Source organism: Eubalaena glacialis, chromosome 12 (genome assembly GCF_028564815.1).
Source record: "Eubalaena glacialis isolate mEubGla1 chromosome 12, mEubGla1.1.hap2.+ XY, whole genome shotgun sequence".
Taxonomy (NCBI): Eukaryota; Metazoa; Chordata; class Mammalia; order Artiodactyla; family Balaenidae; genus Eubalaena; species Eubalaena glacialis.
In genome coordinates, this window is record NC_083727.1 from 21,359,979 (window position 1) to 21,385,807 (window position 25,829).

The 25,829-nt window shown below is 39.4% G+C and overlaps 2 protein-coding genes across 3 annotated transcripts in view; both read right to left on the minus strand.

The window, feature by feature from the left end:
• The window catches only part of ZC2HC1B (zinc finger C2HC-type containing 1B), a 32,297-nt gene extending 23,022 nt beyond the window's left edge, over positions 1-9,275 (minus strand). Inside the window, exons 1-2 of the mRNA XM_061207194.1 lie at positions 9,248-9,275; positions 260-321 (exon numbers count right to left, since the gene is read on the minus strand). Coding sequence (XP_061063177.1) covers positions 260-321; positions 9,248-9,275 — 90 coding nt within the window. The remainder of the gene's footprint in view (positions 1-259; positions 322-9,247) is intronic.
• Positions 9,276-10,011: 736 nt separating this feature from the next.
• LTV1 (LTV1 ribosome biogenesis factor) lies at positions 10,012-23,390 on the minus strand. Of its 2 annotated transcripts, XM_061207180.1 has the most exons (11): positions 23,235-23,390; positions 22,103-22,234; positions 20,768-20,941; positions 16,771-16,858; positions 15,119-15,260; positions 14,498-14,753; positions 12,310-12,437; positions 11,249-11,388; positions 10,908-10,960; positions 10,516-10,716; positions 10,013-10,390 (listed from the first exon to the last, which is right to left on the minus strand). In XM_061207180.1, exons 1-11 carry the CDS (start codon positions 23,235-23,237, stop codon positions 10,280-10,282), a joined length of 1,428 nt encoding a protein of 475 aa, XP_061063163.1. In that variant the 5' UTR covers positions 23,238-23,390; the 3' UTR covers positions 10,013-10,279. The 2 variants fall into 2 exon arrangements, with proteins under 2 accessions (XP_061063164.1, XP_061063163.1); XM_061207181.1 differs by lacking the exons at positions 22,103-22,234; positions 23,235-23,390 and adding an exon at positions 22,074-22,087 and having other exon boundaries at positions 10,012-10,390.
• Between the last annotated feature and the right edge of the window lie 2,439 nt (positions 23,391-25,829).

The window sequence follows — 25,829 nt, forward strand, 5'->3', positions numbered from 1 at the left end:
AGAGACAATCAGCTGTGCCAAGATACTTTCATCTGGCTTCCTTTTAGTAAGAGGACCATGTTTAATAAGTTCCCTTTTGAATGGGGCAGCACTGATCTGCTTAAGTGTCCTCTGGGCCTGCCAGCCATAGGTTATGTACTTTTCTCCCCTTGCTTTCCCTCCACATCTGTCTTTAATCTTTGCCACTGTGGCCTCCTCACTGACTTGACAGTTCATTTAACTCCAATGAAACACATCTACAAAATGTCTTTATGTTTACCAGAACATCTGCTGCAAAGCGTCTTCCACAGACTTCACAGGGAAATAATTCCTGATTGCCATCTGTATAGGATCCAAGAGCACATTATGTTAATTTCACGGAATTGCCTGCCCGAGAAGAAATGACTAACTGGAGGAGACCTCAATAGCTTGATATCCTCACTCTCTTTTCCCCTCTCCAACTACTTCCTTCTATTAGGAAGATCCTTTGTAAAACTCACCCGTTTTCTTCTCCTAACCTAGACTTCTCACTTCACTGAACAGATAAATTCCATATGCTTCAGGCAACCAGAGTATAATTATTTAATATTTAATATATTCTTAAACTAACTGCCTGATAGCTTAGCTTTAGACCTAAGTACAAAGTTGATACCCTAGTATGAAGTCATAAATAATCCAATGGTAACATCTTTAAGACTGCTACTAGAATGTAAGGCCATGTATGTGCTAAATGAAGGCATGCCATTTTATCATGGACAGTGTGAAAAGGGTTGCCTAGTCGTTGAATTTAAGGTAAACTTTCCTGAGAATGGCTTTCTCTCTCCTGATAAATCTCTTTGCCGGAAAAACTCCTACCTGAGAGGAAGGAAGTAGAAGAGGATGAAATGGACCAAGTAGAACTGGTGGGCTTTGCTCCAAATCAGGAAAGACAGAGCCATTACAATGGAGAAGCACATGAGGATGATGAACGTCATCCCAGGGGTGGTGCTTAGTGTAGGATCTCTGTATGAGGCCTGCGAAAAACATTCACTGCTGACATTTTATATGCAGTAGAGAATGAGTGAAGGACTACGATCGTAATATGCTCGCTACTTGCTATTGTTTTTTTAAAAATATTCGATTATTGTAGTGTTTTCCAAGTTAAATGAAGAATAAACTCAAATTAAAAAAAAAAACCACAAAAACTGACTGACTGTGCCCACTATATCCCAATGCCTCAAATTACCTGACCCACAGTAAGGTTCTCAATAATTACCTGTTACATGTATGGGTCAAACAAGAATTGAGTTTCTACCATAGGGCCAATCATTCATTCAATAAATAATTAAACACCTGCCATATGTAACTCTGTGGGAATATTGAGAGAAACCATGCATGGGTCCAGCATAGAAAAGGAAAGTATGCCCATAAATTACTTTAAATGAAGTTAGAAAAGCAAACCATTGTGGAATTCTGAAAAATAAGAGTTTTGTTTCATATTACTGCCTTTCAGTTCATCTGGAGTTGAGTATATAAGATTACAAAAGCAGTTTGATCATGCAGAAGATTTTGTATTAGACTAACCATTTGGGTTCTATTCTACAAACAAGGGGAGCAATCAAGGACACTGAGTAGGAAGAATCTGAACAGAGCTGTGGAAGATTCATGTGACAAAGCTGAGGAGGGATGAATGGATGGTGGTGAGGATGGAAAGTGGGATATTAGTTAACAGGCTAAAGATGTAGGCCGGAAATGGAAAGGAAGGAGGAAATGGGAGAAACTGTGGTCAAAGAATCAATACGATGACTAGATCTGGGGGGAGTTGGGAGGTGACAGAGAGAAGAACGCTGAGGGACTGAGAAGACGGTAGAACTATGGATAGAAATAAAGAATTCGAAAAGAAGAGCCATCTTGTAAGAAAAATGACCTCAGCTTTGGAAATACTGAGTTTGAGATAGAGTCATCCAGCCAGCAGGATGGAAATGAGGGAGGTCAGGGCTAGAGACACAGATGTAGGCTTTGTTTGGAGAGTGATGTAAAGGCATGATACTGCCAGGGAAGAGGTCATGGAAAGAGAAGTACAGGGATGATCCCCAGGGAACTCCATATTTAAGGGCCAAGAAGATGATGATGATAAGCCAGAAGGAGAAGCAGGAGAGAACAGGGTCATGGAAACCATGGGAAGACGGTTTGAAAAAGGACGGCCTGATTAACAGGAATCAGATGGTAGCTCATTACAGACACTGTTGATTTAAATGATTTCTTCTCACATCTGCCAGATGGTATTATATTTGCAACACAGGTCATCCGTTACAGCATACAGAAATACCACTCTTCCTCTCTGTTCTTCTGGCCTTCTAACTCTATAAAAACTGGGTCTTAATTTTCTTTTTTTTTTCCAGCAAGGATATCCCACCCCTCCACATACTTACTCATTAATGAAAGCTACTCATCCTAATTACAAAACTGCTTTTTTTCTAAAACACTAATGAAGGATGATTTACTTTTATGACTATTACTGTAACATTTGTAGGGTGATTTCCTGTTCCCCACACACTTTTCCTATGTAATCTCATTTAACTCCTCACAGCGATCCTATGAGATAGGGTTGATACTTTTTTTTTTTTCTTAAGAGATAAGAAAATGAAGGTTCAAGGTTAGGTGACTTCTTGAGGACAACAGGTAGTAAGTAGTAACACTGAGACTCAAACTTGAGTCTCTGTCTCTACAAGTATTAAGACTATTTACTCAATGATCACCATAAATATAAAGATACTGTATCACTACTAACCTGCAAAGCAAATGGAAGTCCCTGGAGGATCAATGACCTTTGGTTTAAATCAGTGAGCTTTGAATTCAACGCGTTTGAAATAGTGAGAGCTACAATAAGACTCAATTGAACACCTGACATAGATGGACCACCACATTCTGAACCACATTCAACTTGGAAGCCTGACAATGAGGAAGAAAGGGAACATGGAGAACCAAACACAGAGATCAACAGAACCTTAAAAGAATCCTTTGAAACAACCAAGATGCCCTTCAATAGGTGAATGGTTAAACAAGCTGTGCTATATCCATACCCTGGAACACAGCTCAGCAACAGAAAGGAACACTACTGATACATGCCACAACCTGACTCAATCTCATTGCTGAGTGAAAAAAGTTAATCTCAAAAGGTCACATACTGTATGATTCCATTTGTAAAACATTCTCAAAATGACAAATTTGAGGGAGAAAAGAGATTAGTGATTGCTAAGAGGTAGGGGTGGTCAGGGAGGGAGGTGGTTGTGACTATACGGAGATGGAATGAGGAAGACCTCTGGGTGACGGGACAGTTCTGTATCTTTATTGCAGTGGTGGTTATGCCTGTAAGAACATGGTATGGAACTATAAACACTCCTTATACCAATGCATACTTTCTGGTTTTTACATTGTACTGTAGTGAAGATGTAACTTGGGGGAAACTGGATAAAGAGTGCAGGAATCTCTCTGTAATATTTTGCAACTTTTCATAAATTATGTCAAAATTAAAAGTTTACATATCTAGGGGTTGGCAAATTGTGGCCAGTGGGCCCAATCAGAGGCTGCATGATCTTGTAAATAAAGTTGTAATGGTACACCGTCAGGCCCATTTGTTCGTTTATAAAATATCTACTGTTGTTTTCGTGCTACAATAGCAGAGTTGAGTAGTTTTAACAGAGACCTTATGACCTGCAAAGCCAAAAATTATACTTTCTGGCCTTTACAGAAGTAGCTTGCCAATGAGTGAATGAGAATGTAGTAATTAAAAATGATTTGTGGGAGAATAACATGGAAAATTTTAATATGCATTTTTATTCATGTATTTACAAATAAAGACTGGAAGGATATATATACATATATATATGGTACACACACACTACACATTTAATATATAGTAATTACCTCTGAGTGGTAAGAAAAAAGGTGACTATTTCTTTAGTTTCCTACATTTTCAATTTTTCTATAAAGATTATGCATTGCTGTTTAAAAATAAAAGAATGACATTAAAAAAACCCTTTTGATAGAAAAGATTCTAAAACAATGTGTATTAACTTAGCTATTTCTAACTTTACCCTCTCTAATTGGAGTCTCAGTAGACTATTAAAGTGGCTATTGTTTTTATACATTGGTTCATAATCTTAAGACAATTTTTAAAATGAGGAAAGTGATCTGGAAGTGATCAACAGTTTTGTTTAGTATGTTAACAATGAAAAAATAAGCATTACAAAGATCTCAGTTCAAAAATTTTATAAGAAACCTGGAGAGGATTACGGCTGTAATGAAATTGGAAGAAATTCTACTTGAGACTAGACATTCTCTTTCTGAGCTGGAAGTTAAGAATGCTTTGTAGAGATACCTACCAATCCACATTTCCTTATAAAGGCATTACAGAGAAGGAAAAAGGAAGATATTTTCTCATTTAGCTGTCAGTGAGTCAAGAAACTCTTTTTAAGTCCTTTGCAGTCCAGGACATGCAAATATTAGCAATACTGACATCTTCCAGGGCCTTATGGCAAAGGGGGTGGCATACTAGCTGAAACTTATTATCTCAGGAACATGACTTATAAAAAAAAGGAACTGAGACTAATGAGTTAGGATGGCAAAGAGAACACTCCATCTTATTTTTGCTTTCCCCCAAAACACTACAGTAAAGGGACACAGAAACATGGAGGACCAGGAGGACAGGGAGGAAAGAGGAAAAGAATAAAAAACTGGAATCTGGAAAGCTGATGGACCATGGTAGCCAACCTGGAGGACATAAAACTACATCAAAATCCACTTCCCAAGCTGATGGTAGAAAAAACTGAGAACCATCCAGACTGACACTGCAGAGCCCTTCAAAATCACAGAAACCCCTGGAGCAGCACATACCTCTGACACAGGGACAGGATACGTGAAGAGGAGAAAGAAGAGACTGCTAAAATATGGAGGATCAGGGAGAAAGTTTTCTAAAAAGAAGTGAAGATTCCTAGAACGCCCCCCTTCATCCCACAGCCCCTGGGTGATTGTCCTTCTCCAATTCTAGCAGAAGTCTACTCTCCAGAAAGGATGAGAGGAGGTCTGTGCATGAGTCAACATGAGGCACAGCTGAAGGCGTGGGTAGGCAGATACAGATGTATACACATATACATGGTTGATTCTCATTATCTGTGCTAGTTACATTCCATAAATCCCCGCAAGCACTAAATGAACAAATACTGACTCATTCATTACTCCCAAATAATGCACTATACAAATGGATTTGTATTTCCCTGGGGAAATACAAAGTTACAACATTTTTATCAACCTATCAACACACAACCTTGTTTTACGAATTTGTTTAAAGACACCTTATTTAAATATATATATTGTTGATTCAGTAATATTGAATTCATGGCCAACCACACTATAATGCATGCTTGCATTAAGATTATCTAATCGACCTATTTTCTCCATAAGGCACATCACAGCCTTCCTGCACTTAGAAGCATTAGACAGCCCTTCAACACTATGCTTGGGAGCCTTTTAAACAGTGAAATCACCAAGAAAAAGTGCAAAATTATGAAAAGCATGGCACTAAGTAGACCATAAAAAGGACACTTGTTTACAGTAGGACAGCTGAAACAAGAAGGCAGAGCATCACCTTGTTCTACCTTAGCTGGGAACATGTGTGTTGGGTGACTCAACTTTTTAACTGGTATGTACATATCTGTGAATGGCCATGAAAGCACCATGAATATTGACTTAGGGTTACAGATTTTAGTGAGGAGGTGAATTTGCAAACAGGGATTCCATGATTAATGAGGATTAACTGTATATGTATATACATACACACACACACAAGTGTGTGTCTATGTATATAATCTAGTGATTAATCTCATGACCAGTGATGCTGGAAGCAGAGAATATCCCACACCCACCTTCCTCTACTTGGCTCACAGAATTCTGCCTGCCAGACCCTTACTCTCAAGGCAGAATGGAAGCTTCCCTGGGAATATAATCATTCCATGGAGAAAGAGCAAAAGATACTGACATTGGGAAGATTCCCAAACAGCTCACCCAGACCACCCTACAAAAAAAAGCTCAAAATCATCCAACGTTACCCATCCAGAGTTCCTAGTGTTCTCGTCCTCCAATATTAATCATAAACAAACAGACAGGAATTTCCAAAGATCTGAGGAAAATCTCTAGCATGTAAGCCCAAAGTAAACAAAAGAGAAATTTAAAGGAAGATTAAAGCTCTTAGAAATTAAAAACTCAACAGTAGGTTGGCAGATAGAATTAGGGAAATCTCCCAGAAAGTAGAGTGAAATGGCATAGAAATGGAGAGAAACATAAGCAATTTAGAGTACTTGTCCAGGAGGTCCTACTCCAAATAATAGGAGTTCAGAAGAGAAAAGGAGAAAATGCAAGGAAGAAAATAAAAATAATTTTAAACTATTTCCAGAAGTGAAAGGACATGAGCCTCCTGTTTGAGAGGACACCCACACAAATGAAAATATGTCTAGAACAATAAATATCATTGTAAAATTTCAGAACACTGAAGACAGAGATCCTACTTAGAGAAAAAAAAAGTAACATACAAAGTATAAGGAGTCAGAATGGCTTCAGATTTACAAATAGTAAAAATGGAAATAAATGGGGAAAAATTCTCTAAACTTCTGAGGGAAAATTATTTACAACCTACAGTTTTATACCCAGCCAAGCTATCAATCAAATATGGGGGTAGAATACATTTCCAGACATGCAAGCTTTCAAAAAGTTTACATCCCGTGTACTCTGTCTCAAGAATTACTGGAGGATATACTCCACAACAAGGTGAGTAAAAGATACAGCAAATAGGCATTCAACAGAGGAGGGAGAGAAGGGGATTCCCAGGATAACAGCTGGGCACCAGAACTAGAGAAGCAACCAGTTCAGGCTAGAGGAGTGTGACTAAAGACACAGACATGCTGAAGGCTGTCATAACCTAGATATTCACTGCCTTTGTAATCTGAGGATAGCATGTCCTATATATATCTGGCTCTCATTCTGTTCTATACTTGGCTTGCTTGACGAAATCCCAGCGAAGTGCCTGCTCACCCTTCATACTCTCATGTCTAGATAAGCTGAGGATACTCATTTCACTCCACAGGAAAGTTCTGCACTGATCTCTTCAGAGACAGAGAGAGGTCATAATAAGTATAGAAGCATAAAATATAAAATGAGCATACAATTGCTAAGCCTAGTTTGGCAGGAGATTCAGGATGTTTCAACTATGGTGACTTGTGTTCCCAGGACTCACTCATCACCTGGCTCACTGACATCACCACATGGGGCTCTTGTAAACTCTAAGAGCTGAAGTCAGACTCAGAAACTATTCAGCTCATCTTCTCAAGGATGCCTTGATCAAACGGTAGCCAATTACTTCCCTCACTGAGCTAGATTTGTGCTTCTCAGTTGCTAAAAACAAGATACTGTGTTTACAGGGATGCCATGCAGGCGATGATTAATATAAAAGTCCAGATAATTCATAAAACTTACCCAAGGAAAGAAAAATTGAATAAATTGAGGATTTATTCAAGCCACCTATAGGTGGCTTCTGTGTTCTATTTCTTAACTTGAATAACTTGTTCTACTTCTTAACTTGAATAGCGGGTATGTTTGTCTTATTATACATTCTCCATAAGGCCATTGGAAGTTTTATCTTCTTCTGACCTTTAACTGGAACAAACAAGCTAAATAAAACATACTAATGTCAGCACACAAGAAGCAACATAAAAGTACTGATAATCTAACAGTAAAGTTACAAGATAGCTAAACTTCTGTCCTTCACCTGAGGTGATTTGATGACATCACAACGGAGATGTGGATACATCACTGGTAATAATCATAAATAGTAAGAACTTTTGATACTTAGTTTGACTTGTAAAATAAGTTCTAAAGTATCTGAAGAAGTGACTTTATACCAATCATAGACAGTGCTTAAACAAAATAGGTCCTTAGGATACAGCAGGCAAATTCTTCATGATTTTGCCATCCGTCTGGGATGCCTGAGGTCTTCTTTCTGGCTAACACTGAGGCTAGGTCCTTTTGCTCCAAGTTTAAGCAATTCTTTTCTCCTCTAAGTTTAAGCAATTCTCTTCTGAATTGTCTGTCCCAACTATCCATTCATTTTTATATTTCTTAGTGACCATTTACCAAATGCCAGGCTCTGTTCTAGACCCTGGGGATAAAGTAGTAAACAAAAATACCCTGCCCTCAGCTTGTTCTAGTGAGATGAGACTGAAAAACAAGATAAAATCAGATGCCAGTAGATGTTAAGGAGAATATAAAGCAGGCAAGGAGCATAAGGAATGCAGAGGAGGGATGTTTGTGCTATTTTTAAATACACGGTCAGGGAAAAGTTCATAGGGGAGGTGACAATTGAGCACCATCCTTAAGGATGATTTATTTACAGTAAGAGCACTTCAGGGGGAACAGCAAGTACCAAGATCCTCATTTCAAGTGGTACTTATCACAGTGACTTGGCATTAGTTATATTTTGCTGCACACACCCTGCCTCCTCAGACAATGCAGTCGTTGAAGGCAAAACCCTCTTATTGCTTTGGACACCTAACATTTAACATGGAGCTTATGTTAAGTTCCCAACCATTGTTTATATGACTGACATCGTAAACATTCCAAAACGTTATGAAATAATACAAAATATCATGTAAGAACTTTTTTCCAGAATAAAATCAAGATCTTTAAATTTGGAGGATAATCAGTCTAAATCACAATATGCTTCACCAAGACTAGTGGCTTATAGGCACATTCTCTTAATTGCAAAACATATAACGTATTAATTTAAACCATTTGGGCCAGGTGTGGTGAAATTAAAAGCTCCGAAGATGGAATCTGAAGAGCACCAAGTCAAAGTAACATTCTAGATTGTTGCTGGTTTTAAGAACCTTCAAATGAGATGGCTACCAAAATAAATGGACACTCTCTTTAGGATTTAGTACATTCCTGATACTAACATAAACCATCATCTGGCCCTTTGCTTCTGCAGGTTGGCATTTAAATACACGCTCTCCAGTATTCTACTTCTGTAATGACAAGCTCTTCAGCCAAGTTTTTTCTATCAGTGTTGGTAGAGTACCTAATGCTACTGTTTTTCACAACTCTTTTAAAAATTCTACAATGATTAGATTTCGAACCGATAACGTATAGAACAAGGTAACACCTCCCAGCTGAGGAAAAGCCATAATCAAATTATAGATGAAGACACTTTCTAATAATTTAGATATCAAATGCAGCTCACCTGCTAAGAATGGTTCTGCCTCAGCCATTCTGTACCCAACTCAGACCAACAGTGTCCACAGATTTTTTTTCTTCAGAACAGTCCAGATAACAACATATTAGTCATGGACACATGAACATGGGTCACTAACAACTTGTCTGTTGCAAGAAAGTCACAGTTTACCAAATAATTAACAATTGTGATGTGTCATTGCTTGAACCTTGAAAAAGTTGAGAAGTTAAAAAATCTCATCAAAAAACAGGGAAAGTTTTCAACTATGTATTTTAATCAAGCATGAATGGTTCCAAGCATTAAATAACGTTGAAAAGACAAGCTCTCTAGTTTAAACTGAAGTCAATATTTCTGATGTTGAGCCAGGTACTCACTGAAGCCAAGGAAGTTTTCTTGATTGTTTCTTCTATTCTGTTTCCTGTCTTCACTCTTCCTAAATTCCAAGAACAAGTCAGCCAGTAACTGAGTCCCAATAACCTCAATATTGTTTTACCATCTTTTTGAAATAACCCTTTGCAGACAGCAAGGGGAAACTTAGATTCCTACCAGTGGAACCTTCTCAGTGGAAGCTCTTCTTGCCACTCTATTTCAAATGAGTTCTTAACTGGGTTACTTTTCTACATACAGGAAATCAAACCACTTAAGTACTGAAAAGGAGTGGAGAGATTTCAAAGAAATATTTGAGAACATCTGCAAAAGGCAACTGGAACAACCACACAAATAAATGAAGAACAAATCAATTCCATTTAAGTTATGAAGACATTTTCCTTTAATTTATCCAAACATTTCATGTTCATGAAGTCATTTATTTAAGCAAATTTAAGCCTATAATATTAAATTTAAAAATATTACAATATTTACAAGACAGCTGGCAGAGAAAACTTACTGGTATAAACACAAATATTGTACTGTTTTCTTTTGAATACCTGCCAGTAAAAATTGCAGAGCGAACAGTTTTATCTCTTTGAAGATCCTCGTTCATTATTGTACATAACAAAGAGCCCGTAATGGGGAATGCACCTTATCTTAAATGTTCCACTGTCACAGTTTTAGACCCTCAACATTCTTCTTCAAGTTCAGCAGCTCTCTTTCCTGCCTTCTTTTCTCCAGTTTGAAGGCTAATTTGTTAGCTTTCTTCTCCACTCTCCGTTCCTGTGCGAGAAAATGCTGTTATTCAAATCTTCACACTGATGCAGACTGACTTTACAAAAGGAAATTCCCGTGACCACCCCCACCCCAGCTCTTTCTAAATCTCACATCTGAAAAAATTACTTTACCTTGCGCTCTTCTTTTATAGCTTGCTTTCTTGCTCTTTTATCTTCTTTGCTTTCACTTCTAGAACGTGGTTGGGTTGACACCTTAGGCAGATCACTGTCATTAATCATCTGCATTCGTTCAACTTGCTTTGCTGTGAGTCCTTTCTTAGGTAAGACATTGAGAGGTATTCCTGTTTTAGAAGATAGTCGGATTTGTTTGGGCTGAAAGAAAGATCAAATGGCATTGTGGTTTTTTCCACTCCTATTAAAAAACAGCTCACTAATGGCACATTTTTGTTGCTTTTCATAATAGTGTTGCAAGCCACAAAGGGGCTACTGTGAGAAAATAATTTGTACACTCCATTTCCTGCACTGCATATTTCGAATAGCTCAGGACACTAGGACTTACTTACCTTTGGTTGATACTTGATAAGTTGTGGATGGTTATATAAATTTGAGTATGTACCTTAAAAAAACACACACACACACAAAAATCATGTATCAATAAGTATACTTTCAGTTCAGTCAAACATTACTGAGTTCCTCCTACATTCCTGACTTTAGTGTTTTCATAGTTCAAAATAACAATGGAGTCTCTCTTATGTTTTTAAATGTTTCAATTACAACTCAATAATTGAAATACTATTTTCAAAATCATTTTCACAAATATGTACTTTTCCAAAAAGTTGATGTACCCAATACTTTAAAATTACTATCATACTTTTAGCAGTAAAATGGACACTAAGATACTTACTACAAATAGATTCACAATCCCACTTCTCTTTGGCTTCTTCAAGAACTACAGTAACAATCTCTTCCTCCTCAGACCCACTGAGCTCATTCACTGGCAGGTCCTGATCCTCGAAGGGTTCAAGAGTATTCAGTTTTACACAACTTTTGGTTGAGTTTTCAAAAACGAAGATAGAGGAGGGGAAAAAAATACCACCCATTATTACACTGTTATGTTACTGAAACTGCACTTAAAGAGCTTAGGGAACTATAACATTTTTTAAAATCCACAAACTCATTTGCTCCATCTGTCACTTCCTGTCAAAATCAGCTCTACTCAGGCCTGCCTCTCCTCCTCAGCAGGTTTTGGACATACATTCTGCTGATAGGAAGGAAAATTCTATCTGCGTCTTTGCAAGGTTTTAACACATTAAACAAGATGGCATCTTTCCTATATAACATGATCTTTTTTAAAGCCTTGAAAAGCATCAGCCCATCTGCCTCTTCAAAGTATTCAAATAACTCACTCAAAGAACATAGCCCTTGTCCTGCTCTGGGATCTACATATGATAGTGATCAGGGAACATCAGACCTTTCTAGCAGATGTAAACACTTCATTAGTTTCTCTCAGAGAAATCACCTTGATGTGGATGATGATTTACCAAATATTTGGATAGAAAGTTATGCTAATCAGGCTGCAGAGACAAACTCTGATCTACTTCTCACAACACCTTTTTCAGGAAGATGAAGAGTGTATATACTTAGAAGTCAGACTAATTCTTCAGCCAAAGAGGCCAGAAGCACCATCTCCTTCTCCAAGTGGAACATGACCTTGTACTCTAATCCTCAGTTATTCCATCATGACTCTCAGGTCAAAGATATAGAGAAAGTGGTTCTCAGTATGTTTCCACCCACTGTTATATTCAGCTTCAGAACTCTTAATAGCAAAATGTGAGCCAAAGGTTAAGGAAAACATACATTTTCTAAACATGGATCTTGACTGGGTGATTTTCTAGATTCAGCGGTGCGATTACAGACTTTATTTGAAACAAAAAAAAGGAAGTAATCAAAGAAAAGTCACCATACTTCTCTGCCTTCTCTTTATAGTAGTCATTCAAAACTTCCTCTAAGCGATTGCTGTCTACTTGAATGGAACCTTCCAATTCAGCATTATCCAGAGCTCCAATTTCATCATCATCATACTGCTCATAAAACTTGAATATAAAGAAAAAATGAAAAATGAATGTATGCATTAAGACCATAGCATTTAAGTGTTATTTTTACATTACTTTTACTCCTGTACACTATTTCAGCCCTAGGAGGATCACAACTACCATTGAAGTGTTGGCAAGGATTCAGCACCGTGACAGTATGGTGTGGAAGACATTCTACTCAGCACTCTAAGACTGACATCTAGTCTGAATACAGGCTGCCATTTAATACGAAAATGACCACTGACAAAACAAAAAGACAACCTACAGAATGGGAGAAAACTTTTGCCAATGATGTGACCAGTAAGGGATTAATATCCAACATATATAAACAGCTCATGTAACTCAACATCAGAAACACAAAAACCAAGCAACCTGATTAAAAAATGGGCAGAAAACCTGAACAGACGTTTTTCCAAAGCGGAAAAGCAGATGGCCAACAGGCACATAAAAAGATGTTCAACATCGCTAATCATCAGGGTAACCCAAACCAAAACAACGAGATATCACCTCACACCTGACAGAATGGCTATCACCAAAAAGAATTCAAATAACAAATGTTGGTGAGGATGTGGAGAAAAGGGAACCTTGTACATTGTTGGTGGGAATGTAAATTGGTGCAGCCACTGTGGAAAACAGTATGGAAGCTTCTCAAAACACTAAAAATAGAACTACCATATAACCCAGCAATTCCACACCAGAGTATACATCTGAAACAAAAACACTAACTTGAAAAGATATGTGCACCCCAGTGTTCATAGAAGCATTATTTATGATTGCCAAGATATGAAGTATCCATCAACAGATGAATGGATAAAGAAGATGTGGTGTGTGTATGTGTACACACACACACACGATGGAATACTACCCAGCCATAAAAAAGAATGGAATTTTGCCATTTGCAACAACATGGATGGACTTGGAGGGTATTACGCTAAGTGAAATAAGTCAGACAGGGAAAGACAGATACAGTATGATATCACTTATAGGTGGAATCTAAAAAATATAACCAACTAGTGAACATAAATAAAAAGTAACAGACTCACAGATATAGAGAACGAACTAGTGGTTACCAGTGGAGAGGAGAGGGAAGGGAGGAGGGGCAATATAGGGGCAGGGGATTAAGAGGTACAAACTATTAGGTATAAAATAAGGCTATATTGTGCAAGCACAGGGAATATAGCCAATAGTTTATAATAACTATAAATGGAATATAACCTTCAAAAATTGTGAATCACTATATTGTACACCTCTAACTTACATAATATTGTACATCAACTATACTTCAATTTTAAAAATGAAAATGAAAGGCAGTTATTCTGTTCAGCTTGGTGAACAAAATGCTAGGCAGAAATCTTTACTTCATAATATTTCACAGATATTTTCAAATTCATTGATTATGCAAGCTAAAAGACCATGTAACTAAAGAGCTTCCTGTTTATGTACAAATTTCATTCTGGTTTAGATGATGCTTACTGTATTATTCCAATGCTGTTAACTCTGCTGGGCTTTGTAAAAGAATAAGCAGGGGGTGATACAACTCCTGAAGAGTGAGGTTATTACTAATAGTTTGCCTATTGCTTGGAGAGAAGAGGGAAATGAGTACTTAGTGAAAAGGCAGCAAAGTCAGAACCTTTATCTTAGATTCACCTTGAAGGAATTTACTCATCATTTACTTAACAGTCTGAATCCCTGCCATATGCCAGATACCACTTTAGGCCCTGGGATATAACAGTAAGAAAATCACTCAAAAAAAAAAAGGAAAGAAATGGAATTTTGTTTATGCTCAGGCCAATGCTTGAGGAAGACAGCATAATCTTAGGGATTGGGATCAGAGAGGTTCAGAATCAAAATATCAGATTCTAAGAGGAAGTCAGGAGGTTTGGTCAGTCACCTTCTGACTTACACACATTCTTTCCAGAATTAAAACTGGGGTGGTTTTATGCTCTGTTTTAATAAAAGACATAGTCTGTTTCTAACGCTGAAAGTTCTAGCTTTGGGTTCCAATGTCATAAAATGTACTAGGAACTAGTATTAAAAGGCCCCTTATTTGGAGAGTTTACCTTCTCAAATCTCTCATCATGCAGGGTCAGCTGTTCATTTCTCCTCATGACCGAGGACGTCAAAGAATACTCAGTAAAGCGACTTTTCGTTTCTTCTTCCCAGAACAAGTGATTTTCTACAGCCCCAAGAGGTTTTCCAGGGGAAGACATATCCTCATCTGATGAGCCTGCAGGGTCATATTTATCATCATCACTACCTCTTTCCTTCTCATCATCCACATCTTCCCACTCACTGTCATCTTCAGCCTCAGATTTCCTAAAGTCAGAGCCATAAATTAAATGTCAAAACAACTTGAAAAACAACAGAACCAAATGACTTTGCACAAGTAAAATTTGAGGGTATTTCAGAGGCAGGATTCTTGTTTAGGCAGGAACAGCTGTGCTGCTTGACCCGTCTGGTTTGGCTGGAAAAGTAATGAACTAGCAATCAAGCAACTTGGACTTTAGCCCCATCTATCGATGGTTTGTAAAGACCTCAAGTCTCACATTTTCTGCTCTAAAATCAGAAGTCTCAGATTAAATGCTCTTGAAGGCCTCTTCCAGCTATAACATCTAATGGTTACTATCCTATAGAAGAAGCAACAATCAGGTCATTCCTGCTTCAAAACAAACCACACATACTGTATCTCCATTCCCTCTTCCTCTTCTGTTGGCTTATTGGCCTGAAGAATAAAATCATCTTCAAGTAGATTATCCGGATTATCAAAATCAAAATCATCATCAAGAGCCGCGACAATGTCAGGATCAAAATCCAGCCGAGGGCCTAGAAGGAAAAAAAAATTGAGCAATAATTTCCAAGAAAGCATGATTCCTTCACTTAACATAATCTGAGTAGCTACTATATGCCAGACTCTGCCTATGTATTGAGGATAAAACAATGATTAAAAACTTTAAAAAGTTCAGTTCAGGAATAGACACAGAGATAGAGAACTCCAAGAAAATTTAAAGAAGAAAAAAATCCCTCTGGTTTCAATACCCACTAGTAAAAACTTTCATTATAGATCTACAATACTAAGCTGTGTCTATTTAGCAAAATCCAAAGCTTTTACCCACAGAAAAACTGGGCTTTAAATTCACCTGTTAGAAGTAACTCTCACCTGTTAGAAGAAATAAATTTAGTATTTGTAGCCTGTGAAACTTTGTCTTTTCAGACTATGAGATTTTTAAAAATCCCAACCTGTTTCTTCAGCTGTTTTCTTCTATATGTATCAATAAAAATACTACAGAGTCCTAGAAAAACTTTCAAGTTCAAACCTGTAAACTGACACGGCTTCCAACACCCTTCACAAAATGGCCACTGTCTGACTCTACAGCCTCATTTCATATTAATCTTTACCCTTCATTCCAGGCATGCCAAAAGGTGTGCAGGTTCCTGTATCTGTGTTCTCTTGCTTTTGCACATAGTTTCCTCTGTCTGGAATATCCTCTCCTCCCCACCCCACTCTCCTTCATTCACCTGCCTAAGTTCTACCTAAGAAATCAACCTTGCCTCATGTCCTCTAGGACACCTTGCCCAACTCCCCCAGGCTGGGTTTGGTGCCTCACCACTATTTATTCATTTGCACTATAATCGTAATTTCCCATTTATTGTCTATCTTTCCCAACTGATGGTAAATTCCTTGAGGTCAGGGATTATGCTTTTATTCCGATTTAACCCAAACATGGTCATAGTGGCAATTCAGAAATCTGTAGAATGAATTAATGTATGAATGCCACATGGCAAATGTTAGTCAATAACTAAGGTAATTTAGCAGGAAATATCAAACACCACTTCTGTGGACTTCCGTGTTTGTTCTAAAATACAGTATTGGTACTGCAAAAAAACAAACATTATAATTTTTGGTGTATCTGGAACAGACGGTAAAATGGACTTCTATAAAATACTTCTACACTCTTGGGAGAAACTCTGAAAGCTAACAGATTAAGTATTTTCAAGATCGCACTATATGAATGTAAGGCTTACTGAATATCATTGTTTCCTCCGTAAGAGGTTAGGCGAGGCTAAAATTCCCCTACTAGATCACCAAAAATAATTTTCCCACTTTCCACTCCAAATAGGAACTTGAAAGACTAAGAATTTGATGGCAATAAAAGAAAAGGACGAAGATCACAGTCATCCCTTCCTAATTTAATGATCTCTAATCTGAATTCAAACACATCTCAATTCTTTAAGCACTTTACCAGGGACAGAAAAAACTCTGTATCATTACTATACGTTTCTTTCTGTAAAACACAGCTCTATCCACTTGAAAAGTTAAAGAAATTATACACACCTGAAACAGGAGCTGCTTTATTTAACAATCCAACATCTTCTTCAAACTCTGATGCAAACACTGAGGAAGGCAATTTAATTCCAGTGGTCTTGAAAAAGAAGTTACACAATGGTTAGGTTTATTTAGAAATACTTTTGAACTACGAAGAGTTGAAATGCCCCCCCAAAATGCATGTCCACCCAGGAGTTCAGAACGTGACGTTATTTGGAAACAGATTCCTTACAGATGTAACCCGTTAAGATGAGGTATACTGGGCGATGGGGGGACACCACTGACTGGTGTGTCCTTGTAAGGAAGCCACGTGAAGACAAGAAGACACACGGGGAGAACGCATGTGAAGACACACGGGGAGAACGCATGTGAACGCATGGAGGCAGACTAGAGCGCTGCACCTACAAGCCACGGAAAACTAAGGACTGCTGGTAACCACCAGAAGCTAGGAGACAGGCATGAACAGATTCTGCCTGTGAGGCCCCGAGAAGGAATAACCCTGCTGAAAGCCGACTTTCAGACTTCTGGCCTCCAGAACTGTGACAGAATAAATTTCTGTTGTTTTAAGCCACCCCGTGGTAATTTGTGGTAATTTGTTACAGCAATCCTACTAATACAACTACATTCTGCATTGTCTCTCACTTGTGCTCCAGTTACATATTTTAAACATGTATATTCCATCATTATCTCAGAAGCAACCTCCCTGCCATACTTCACAAAGCTTTCTCCAGTATTTTATCCCACTTAATCCTTACAACCCCGTGAGTTACCAGCACGTTTCAGTGAAACACAAGCTAAGAAAGGTTAAGTGGCATGCCTGCCTGAGACTAGTTAAGTGGGGTTTTGAGATTCAAATCCAGGTCTCATAACTCCACTCTCCTCAAATTTCAAAACAAAATTAATCTTTTCCTATTTAAACCAGAGATAACGTCCTCATCTCTAGTACTGGCACAGCTTTTCTCCAAATTGGCTGCTTAAATCCTAGGGTGGTCGTAAATCATTTCTAACCACCCATCCCTTTGACCTCTCTTGTACACAGTCACTTCACACCTGTTTTCTGGGCACCGTCTTACTCATGGTTGACCAGAACACAGACGACCACAGCTGCCGCTCAGTCTACATCCAGTCCAATCTTCGTATTACTGCCAGGTTAAAACTCCTTAAAATTTTATAATATGACCTTCCCGAACTTTTAACAGGTTTTTTCACTCCTGATTTTCAAGGCACTGTAAACTCAAGGTCTATGTATCCTGTTACTCAATAATGCAACCTCCATGTAAATCAAGTCCAGTTCCTCACATCATGGAATAATTCAAAGTAACTTATGGAGCATACATGTGCTGGACACGATGACCCACAATACTACCTCATGTCCCTTCTTTCTGACTGGAACGGTCCTTCTTCTCTCTTTAATAGAACCCACCCATTTTTTTTTTCTTTTTTTTTTTTTTGGCTGCACCAAACAGCTTGTGAGATCTTAGTTCCCCGACCAGGGATCAAACTTGGGTCCATGGCAGTGAAAGCCCTAGTCTTAACCACTGGACCGCCAGGGAATTCCCGAAGCCACCCTTTTAGTGACCAGCTCAGTTCCCTCCTTCACCATGAAGCCCTTCTTGATTACTGTTCTGGAACTTTCTTTCATGTGAACTCCCCTCATTCTGCAAACCATCCAATCTACTTCAACATGTGCTGGCGCATACTTTCTGACTGGTCCTTATGCTTTAGTTTCATCCCTACCACCACTTAGTTAATAATGTGAGAGTCACCACCAGGTGTTCTCTGTCTGTGGACCTGCCCACCATCCCGTCCTCAGTCTAGCAGCAGGCAGGAAGCTGAGGCACACATTCTCACTGGCTCACAGACAGAGGCTGCTGAAAAGGGCGCCTCTGAGGAGCATGAGTGCGTACCTAGTAAGCTGTTATGGCTTCCAGAGTTTTTCCGTGGCATAAACATGGACAAAGATCTGGCTTTCTGCTGTAGAATCCTATTTAAAAAAAGTTTTACTGAGATATAGTTCCCATACTACACAATTCAGCCACTTAAAGTGCAAAATCTAATGATCTTTGGTGCATATTACATTAATTTTTAAAAAACTGTGGTCAAATATATTTAAGATGTTCTTTGTGATTATCCTTGGACACGGGTTTAAAAAAAAAGGGAGGATCAGCTTGCGCTTAATGAATTACCTTTGGAGATATTTTTCAAATCGTGAAAAAGTCAAAGAATCATATACATAATTAAAGTGTAGATAGTGATTACATTTTTTAAAAAAGAGAACTGTAATTTTTTTTAGTGACTGCAGTGGTTCTGAACTACACAAGGTTTGCCCAACTGCTTTCCACTGTGGCAACTTTCCTTCAAGTGAAAATCAGGGGCTAATCAAGCATTACTAATTTCTCCACTGTCTTTCTGCACTGCTTTTGTTTTTAGGGCATATTCAATATTGCTGGTTTACTCAATTTTCGTGGTTTGTAACAAATTACTTTAAAGTTGAAGAAACACATGGGACTTATCCGTATTTTTGCATCATGCTACAGAAAACCAATGGCACTTGTTTTCAAACATAATTCACTCGTCCTTACAAACATCACGGAAGTGTCCAGTAAAGAGTCTTATTCTGGGGAATTCCCTGGTGATCCAGTGGTTAGGACTCTGCACTTCCACTGCAGGGGGCATGGGTTCGATCTCTGGTCGGGGAACTAAGATCCATATGCCATGCCGCACGCGGCATGGCAAAAAGAAAAAGAAAGAGTCTTACTCTGTTAGAAAAGCCAATTCGATAGTGGTTACTTTTACCCAAAATGAATTAAGTATTAAAAGCTAATCTTTTACTGGCCAACACAATTCAGCCAGAAGAATGTAAGGACTTTATTAAAACTTTTCTTACTACGTAAGATAAAGATGTTAAGTCACTACTGGACCACCTCCCCTCCCTCAGTGGGTCATAGAAGGAAATGAGTCAATAAGATACATATCCTATTACTGACACAATAGCCTTGGGGAAGAAGGTGTAGAGAAGTAGCTTCTGTTAAAGATGTGGCAGTGGGGTGTGAGGCCTCACAAGAGAGCTATGACCTAGTGAGTGAATGAACAGGTGCAGTTATTACCTCTTTTTTGGTATGATACCCTGAAACCTAACCCTTCTGACTTTCCTTAAGCAACAAGTATAGACTGGAAGAGCTATGATCACATCTTCCCCAAAGAAAAGAATGTCTAGACCATGATAGGACTGCAGAATGAGAAGCAGGGGAAATTGGTGCCCTTTGGATCTCTTCTTTTTGTCAATAAACACAGTACATTAGTATCTTCTTTTTTTTAAGTGCCAAGTGATATAAAAGTTTCACAGGGAAATTTACTCTATACTAATACTAAATTAAAAATGAGACAAAAAAGGCATGCAACATGGGCATCCTTAACATAAGCAGGTAGAAGAAAACAGAACTTAAATTAGGAGCACTAATTTCATATAAACATGTGCTCTCATATGTACTTAAAAGATAAAGTATTAAAGGGGACTGCATTTTTGTTGAGAAGAGTAACAGAAACTTCATTACAATCTATTGCCTCCATTCTCTCTTAGGATTAGCCTGCAGCTTCTACAAACGTTAAAGATCTGAACATTCTGCAAAAGTTCCACAGAAGTTAAGTCTATCTTAGAGCAGTTTACGATGCTGAAACAGTTAAGCTGTTAACACACAGAACATGGGCAGCTTTTCTTCTACTGAAAAGTGCTATCTAGCATACCATAACTATTAATCAAAAGTTCCAACCTTGTCAAAAACCGTTACTTTCAACAACCCGAGAACAGGAGACCTACTCCCTCCTGATGGAATGTATGTGCATACACACATATACGATTTCAAGCGAAGGCATGGCTTATCTTTGTCCTCTTCAGACTGACACCATTTCTTGCCCCAAACAGTTATCTTGATTTAAAAAATGGTGGTTCTTCACTCACAGCTCCTCACACACTCTCTCTCACATCTGAATTGCTAAAAAGTCTTACTGAAGTTGCTAAAGCTTCTTCTTTCTCATCTTCCCTGTAAGGTGCACCACAGGTATCTGCGGGAACGAGCTCTGAGGGCCCAGACGGTTCCTTCAGGTGCTGCAGGTAGTCATAGTCGTCATCAAAGAACACGCCATACTTCCTCTGCTCTGCTCGCCTTTCTTCATCTTTTATCTAGGATAATGAACAAAATGGAATTAGCACCTGTTCCAAGGATAAGGCTCAGGAACCTTCCAATGAGCACAGCTTTCAGAACAGGGGACAGATGGCCCACGAACATTTTGGCTGACAGGAATGAGACAAAGAATTCTTGACAAACTCGGGAAACACAAAATGCCACAAAAAATTAAAATGGAATAAAAAACATTCCTCCTTCCACTAGACATTTCTGGGCAACAATTTAAGCCAAGAAACACACACACACACACTTTGTTTTGTCATGTATGTGGAGGATTAGAAGACTAGGGGGCACTGAAAGGTAAGTACAATTTCTTGTATTTATATGCAAAGAAACTTCTCAATGCACAATACCAACTGGCTTTACTAAAAAGCTACATATACCAGTGTTCCCCAACACTTCCTTTCACATTACCCACACTTAACAAGTATACTCTGACTGATAATTACCAAATCAACCTCTTAAAGGCTCCCTGGTATTTTCTAAAGGTAACTCATGCGTTTTATATTTTATGAGATGACCAAGAGGCAAAATGCAGTCTGTGGTTATGAAACACCAAGATCTTATGGAAAGTAGAGACTAAGCATATGGTTGTGCCCTAAATAACACCATGCAGCCTTGTTGCTGATGGTTTAGTAAATATTTTCCACTACTCTACAAAATTGCTCATTTAAACATCTCCAATAAAGGTAAATTATCCATCAAAATAAATATGCACAATGTAAAAATGAACATATTGGGCTTCCCTGGTGGCGCAGTGGTTGGGAATCCGCCTGCCAATGCAGGCGACACAGGTTCGAGCCCTGGTCTAGGAAGATCCCACATGCTGCGGAGCAACTAAGCCCGTGCGCCACAACTACTGAGCCTGCGCTCTAGAGCCCGTGCTCTGCAACAAAAAAGGCCACCACAATGAGAAGCCTGCGCGCTGCAACGGGGAGTAGGCCCCGCTGGCCGCAACTAGGGAAAGCCCACGCACTGCAATGAAGACCCAACGTACCCCCCCCCCCCAAAAAAAGAATATATTTACTGAAAATTAAATCACAGATTTTGTTTTCCAGAAGATCACAGTTATCTGATAATAGCAGTTGGCTAACATAATTTATTAAAAACTATCAACAATCTACCTACAAACTTATTAGCTTTAGAACAGGACCCACTTTCTGTGTAGGCAACAGAACCCGCTGGGGTGCAGTCTCATCTGCTGCTAAAGGATCTCGTTGGCTCCGGTGGACCAGATGAAAAGACACAGCTTTCTTCTTCTCTATAAAGGGCTTTTTCTTCCTGTGAGGCTTCAAAGAAACAGAATCAGAATAATAAAATAAATCAGAACAACAACGAAACAGTGAATAATACCACAGTCCACATAGGCATGTTCAATAAGTTATGTTATGATTAACAGATTTTTAAAACCTGCGCTTCCAGGGCAAGGAACATCAACTACGTTCAATACAATGTATACTACCTTCCTTCAACAAACGTTTGTTGGCACCTACTCTGTGCCAGACCTTGTTGTAGGCACTTGAATACAGCAATAGGTAAGTCAAAGTTCCTGTTCTCCGCAAGCAAATCATCAAGAACATGATTTCAGGTAAAGACAATAAAAACAAAACACAGCGATGTGCAAATAGCTCAAGTTATTTTAGAATGAGCGCTCAGAGAAGGTCCCTGACAGTCTGAACCAGAATGACAGGAGCCTGCCACAGGAAAATCTGAGGAAGACAGTTCCTGTACCAACTGTTAAACAAAACCATGACACAAGAGCTTAAGTTTAGTAAGACTCATCATCCTTCTGCATTTTTCACTACACAACCTTAATTTTCTGAACTGAGAAAGCATCATTCCAGTTGAGTAAGCCGCCTTGCTTCGGGCCCAACCTTAGACCCTCCCTTTCCCCAGAGCAAACAGATGGGGCAGACACCTGCCACTCCAATGTCTGGAGAGACTAGCAACTCCCTCTCTGCTCGACCCCATGAAGCACTGGGGGGCGCGTTTGTTTGCCATGTCACAGGTTTTTAGGCCTCTCGGGACGGGGAGGTGGTAAAGGATAAGCCATTCTCTTCTGTCTACTCCCCAGGAACGCTTGGCCGCGGGAGACCCACTCTAAACTGCAAACTATGCCCGGGGTGGTGAGGGTGACCCAAACCGGGGCACTGGGCCACAAGCCGCCTGTCTTCACCTTCGGACCAGCCCTCCCAGTTCCAGGCCGCAGTAGCCACTGGCGCCATTGGAACCAGCCCGGTCTCTGCCAAACCAGAGCGCCCCGCCCCCGAGACAGCGAGGCTTGCTCACCATGCTTGCAGCCGCGCGGCGCTCACCCCAAAGAGGGGCGACGGCTCTCTCCTAGTCGGACGGAAGGTGACACGGTACCTCCCGAACGCCACTGACGACCAGCTCACAGCCGCGTCTTTACGCCGCTCCACACGTGCTGCCCCGGGAACCGGTCGGGAAGTCACGCAGCAGACCGTGAAAACGGACCAATCACCGAAAGGCTGAAGGGTCACGACCGGAAGTTACGCAAAGCTCACGCCGTCTCAAGGATCGCGAGAAGCTATTGGCGGGGGGGCGGGGCTTTTCTGGCCAAAATTAAATCAGCTGCGGAAGAGAGTTGCGGGCATCTGTGCTGCGACGAGGCGAGAAACGGGGTGTCTGTGTTTGTGGGCGAACTTGCTTTTATAGCGCCCTCTACCGAGAACAGAAGCCACGAATCTAGCAGCCCGTTGACAGTTGTATTCCCTGCCTATTCCCAATCGTAAACAAACAAAAAAAACAACACACAAAAAAACTGTGTACACAGAAGGAAGGTGGGCACCCTCCCGGGTCACCGAGGTTTCAGGTTCCCTCTCCTTTGGGCGGGCGCGGAGCTGGTTGCCTTAGCAACGGAGGATCCTAAGGCCTTGCTATTCTAGGCTGCACCAGGCTTAATCAGGTCTTTATTTTCCGCTTAACGAACTGCATTCAAACATCCAGTTAACAAAACCCCCCTAGACTCTGTTGACAGTAGAGGCATTTGGACTAATAAAATATATTCAGAATCTCTTTGGTGTTTGCGTACCTTATCTTAGAAGGTGGAAACTAATGTTTATTCTTTTTCAAGCCATTCCTCAAACGTTTGAAAGTAGTTTAAGCAAATAGGCTATAAGCACACCTGCTTAAGATTTCAGGTAGGTGCTGGCGCGCTCTCATAGCTTTTCCTGGGCAAAAGAGGATAGTAATGCATTCAAAGTTCTATCAGCAGACCTTTCCTCAAATTTGTATTTCCCCTTCCCAATTTCTGGTGTCTTTCCAATGTCTGAGTTATCTTGAATTGTGTATTTATGTCCTACCTATTATTACTATAAAATCTATAGAGGGCTTCCCTGGTGGTGCAGTGGTTGAGAATCTGCCTGCCAATGCAGGGGACACGGGTTCGAGCCCTGGTCTGGGAAGATCTCACATGCCGCGGAGCAACTAGGCCCGTGAGCCACAATTACTGAGCCTGCGCGTCTGAAGCCTGTGCTCTGCAACAAGAGAGACCGCGATAGTGAGAGGCCCGCACACCGCGATGAAGAGTGGCCCCCACTTGCCGCAACTGGAGAAAGCCCTCGCACAGAAACGAAGACCCAACACAGCCATAAATAAATAAATAAATATTTTTTTAAAAAATAAAATCTATAGAATATTTATAGTTTTATTACAGTAAAAATTATAGTAACAATTTAGGACCACAGAACTTGTGTTGGGATAATGCTTTGTAACAGGGATAATATTGATACATAACACTCCTATGTGCTACACATTCATTATAATTAAGCTTCATGAGTGCAGGTTTTGTTTTGTTTTGATCTGTTTTATTTACTACTGTATCTATTTTCAGGACCTAGAATAGTGCCTGGCATGTATACTCAATAAATATTTGTTTAAATGTAGTAACGTTCTGGCACTTTACCTGAATTATCTCAGGTCTTCCTGACACTAAAACTGAGGCATAAGAAAGGTCAGAATTGGATGGGTTTGCTTGTCTAAAAAAATGCATCATTTTCCATTGAAGCACAAATTTCCCCCTACAATATTGAATGATAACAGTAGTATGCTAGGTATACTAGCTGAAATTGGTTTCTGGCCTTTGTTTCACTCTTACTGTGTAACCTGGGCAAGTGAGCTTCAGTTTGCTGACCTGAATGTAAAACAGGAATGATAATATTATTAACACTTACCTCATAGTATTGTTGTCGGTTTAAATGAGAAACTACACGTGAAATGCTTGGACCTGTGCCTGGCTTGTGATCAGCATTCAATGAAGGTGAGCAATCGTTCTCTTTCCAGCTTAGTGTAGTTATTCACTTAATGTCACTGTTGCCTTAGAATGGCCAGCTCCTGAAACTAGGGCCTTCACCATCTGGGATCTGTCAGCAAACACGTGCTTTGGCCTCACATCATGTTCACATCATGGCTCTCTGTTAGCTTGCATCTTGACCCAACCTGTCAGCTTCCTGGAATCCTAATCCTTTTGATTTCCCTTAATTTCTGGTACCTTGTGGGTCACTTATATTACATACATAGACTCTTTTACTTGCTTCTAGTCCCTAACAATTTTATGTTCTTTAAAATTCTTTTTAACTGCACATCCTCTTGATATTGCTTGGCTTTCTGCTGACTCCTGTTCTTAAGAGTCACAAGTACATACATTTCACTGGTGAATACACTTTGGAAATATTGATCCCAATTAATTTTCCTTACTGTGCTTTCTAATTATAAAATGAATTTTGAGTTTTCTTTGGTATGTTTTGGTTGTGTTCAAAGCACTCAGATAATGTGTAAATGAAATGATTTTACAATCTTGGAGACAGGTGATGAAATAGTTCATTAAAATTTCATTGTAGTAATTTCTTCACAGTCTTAATTTAC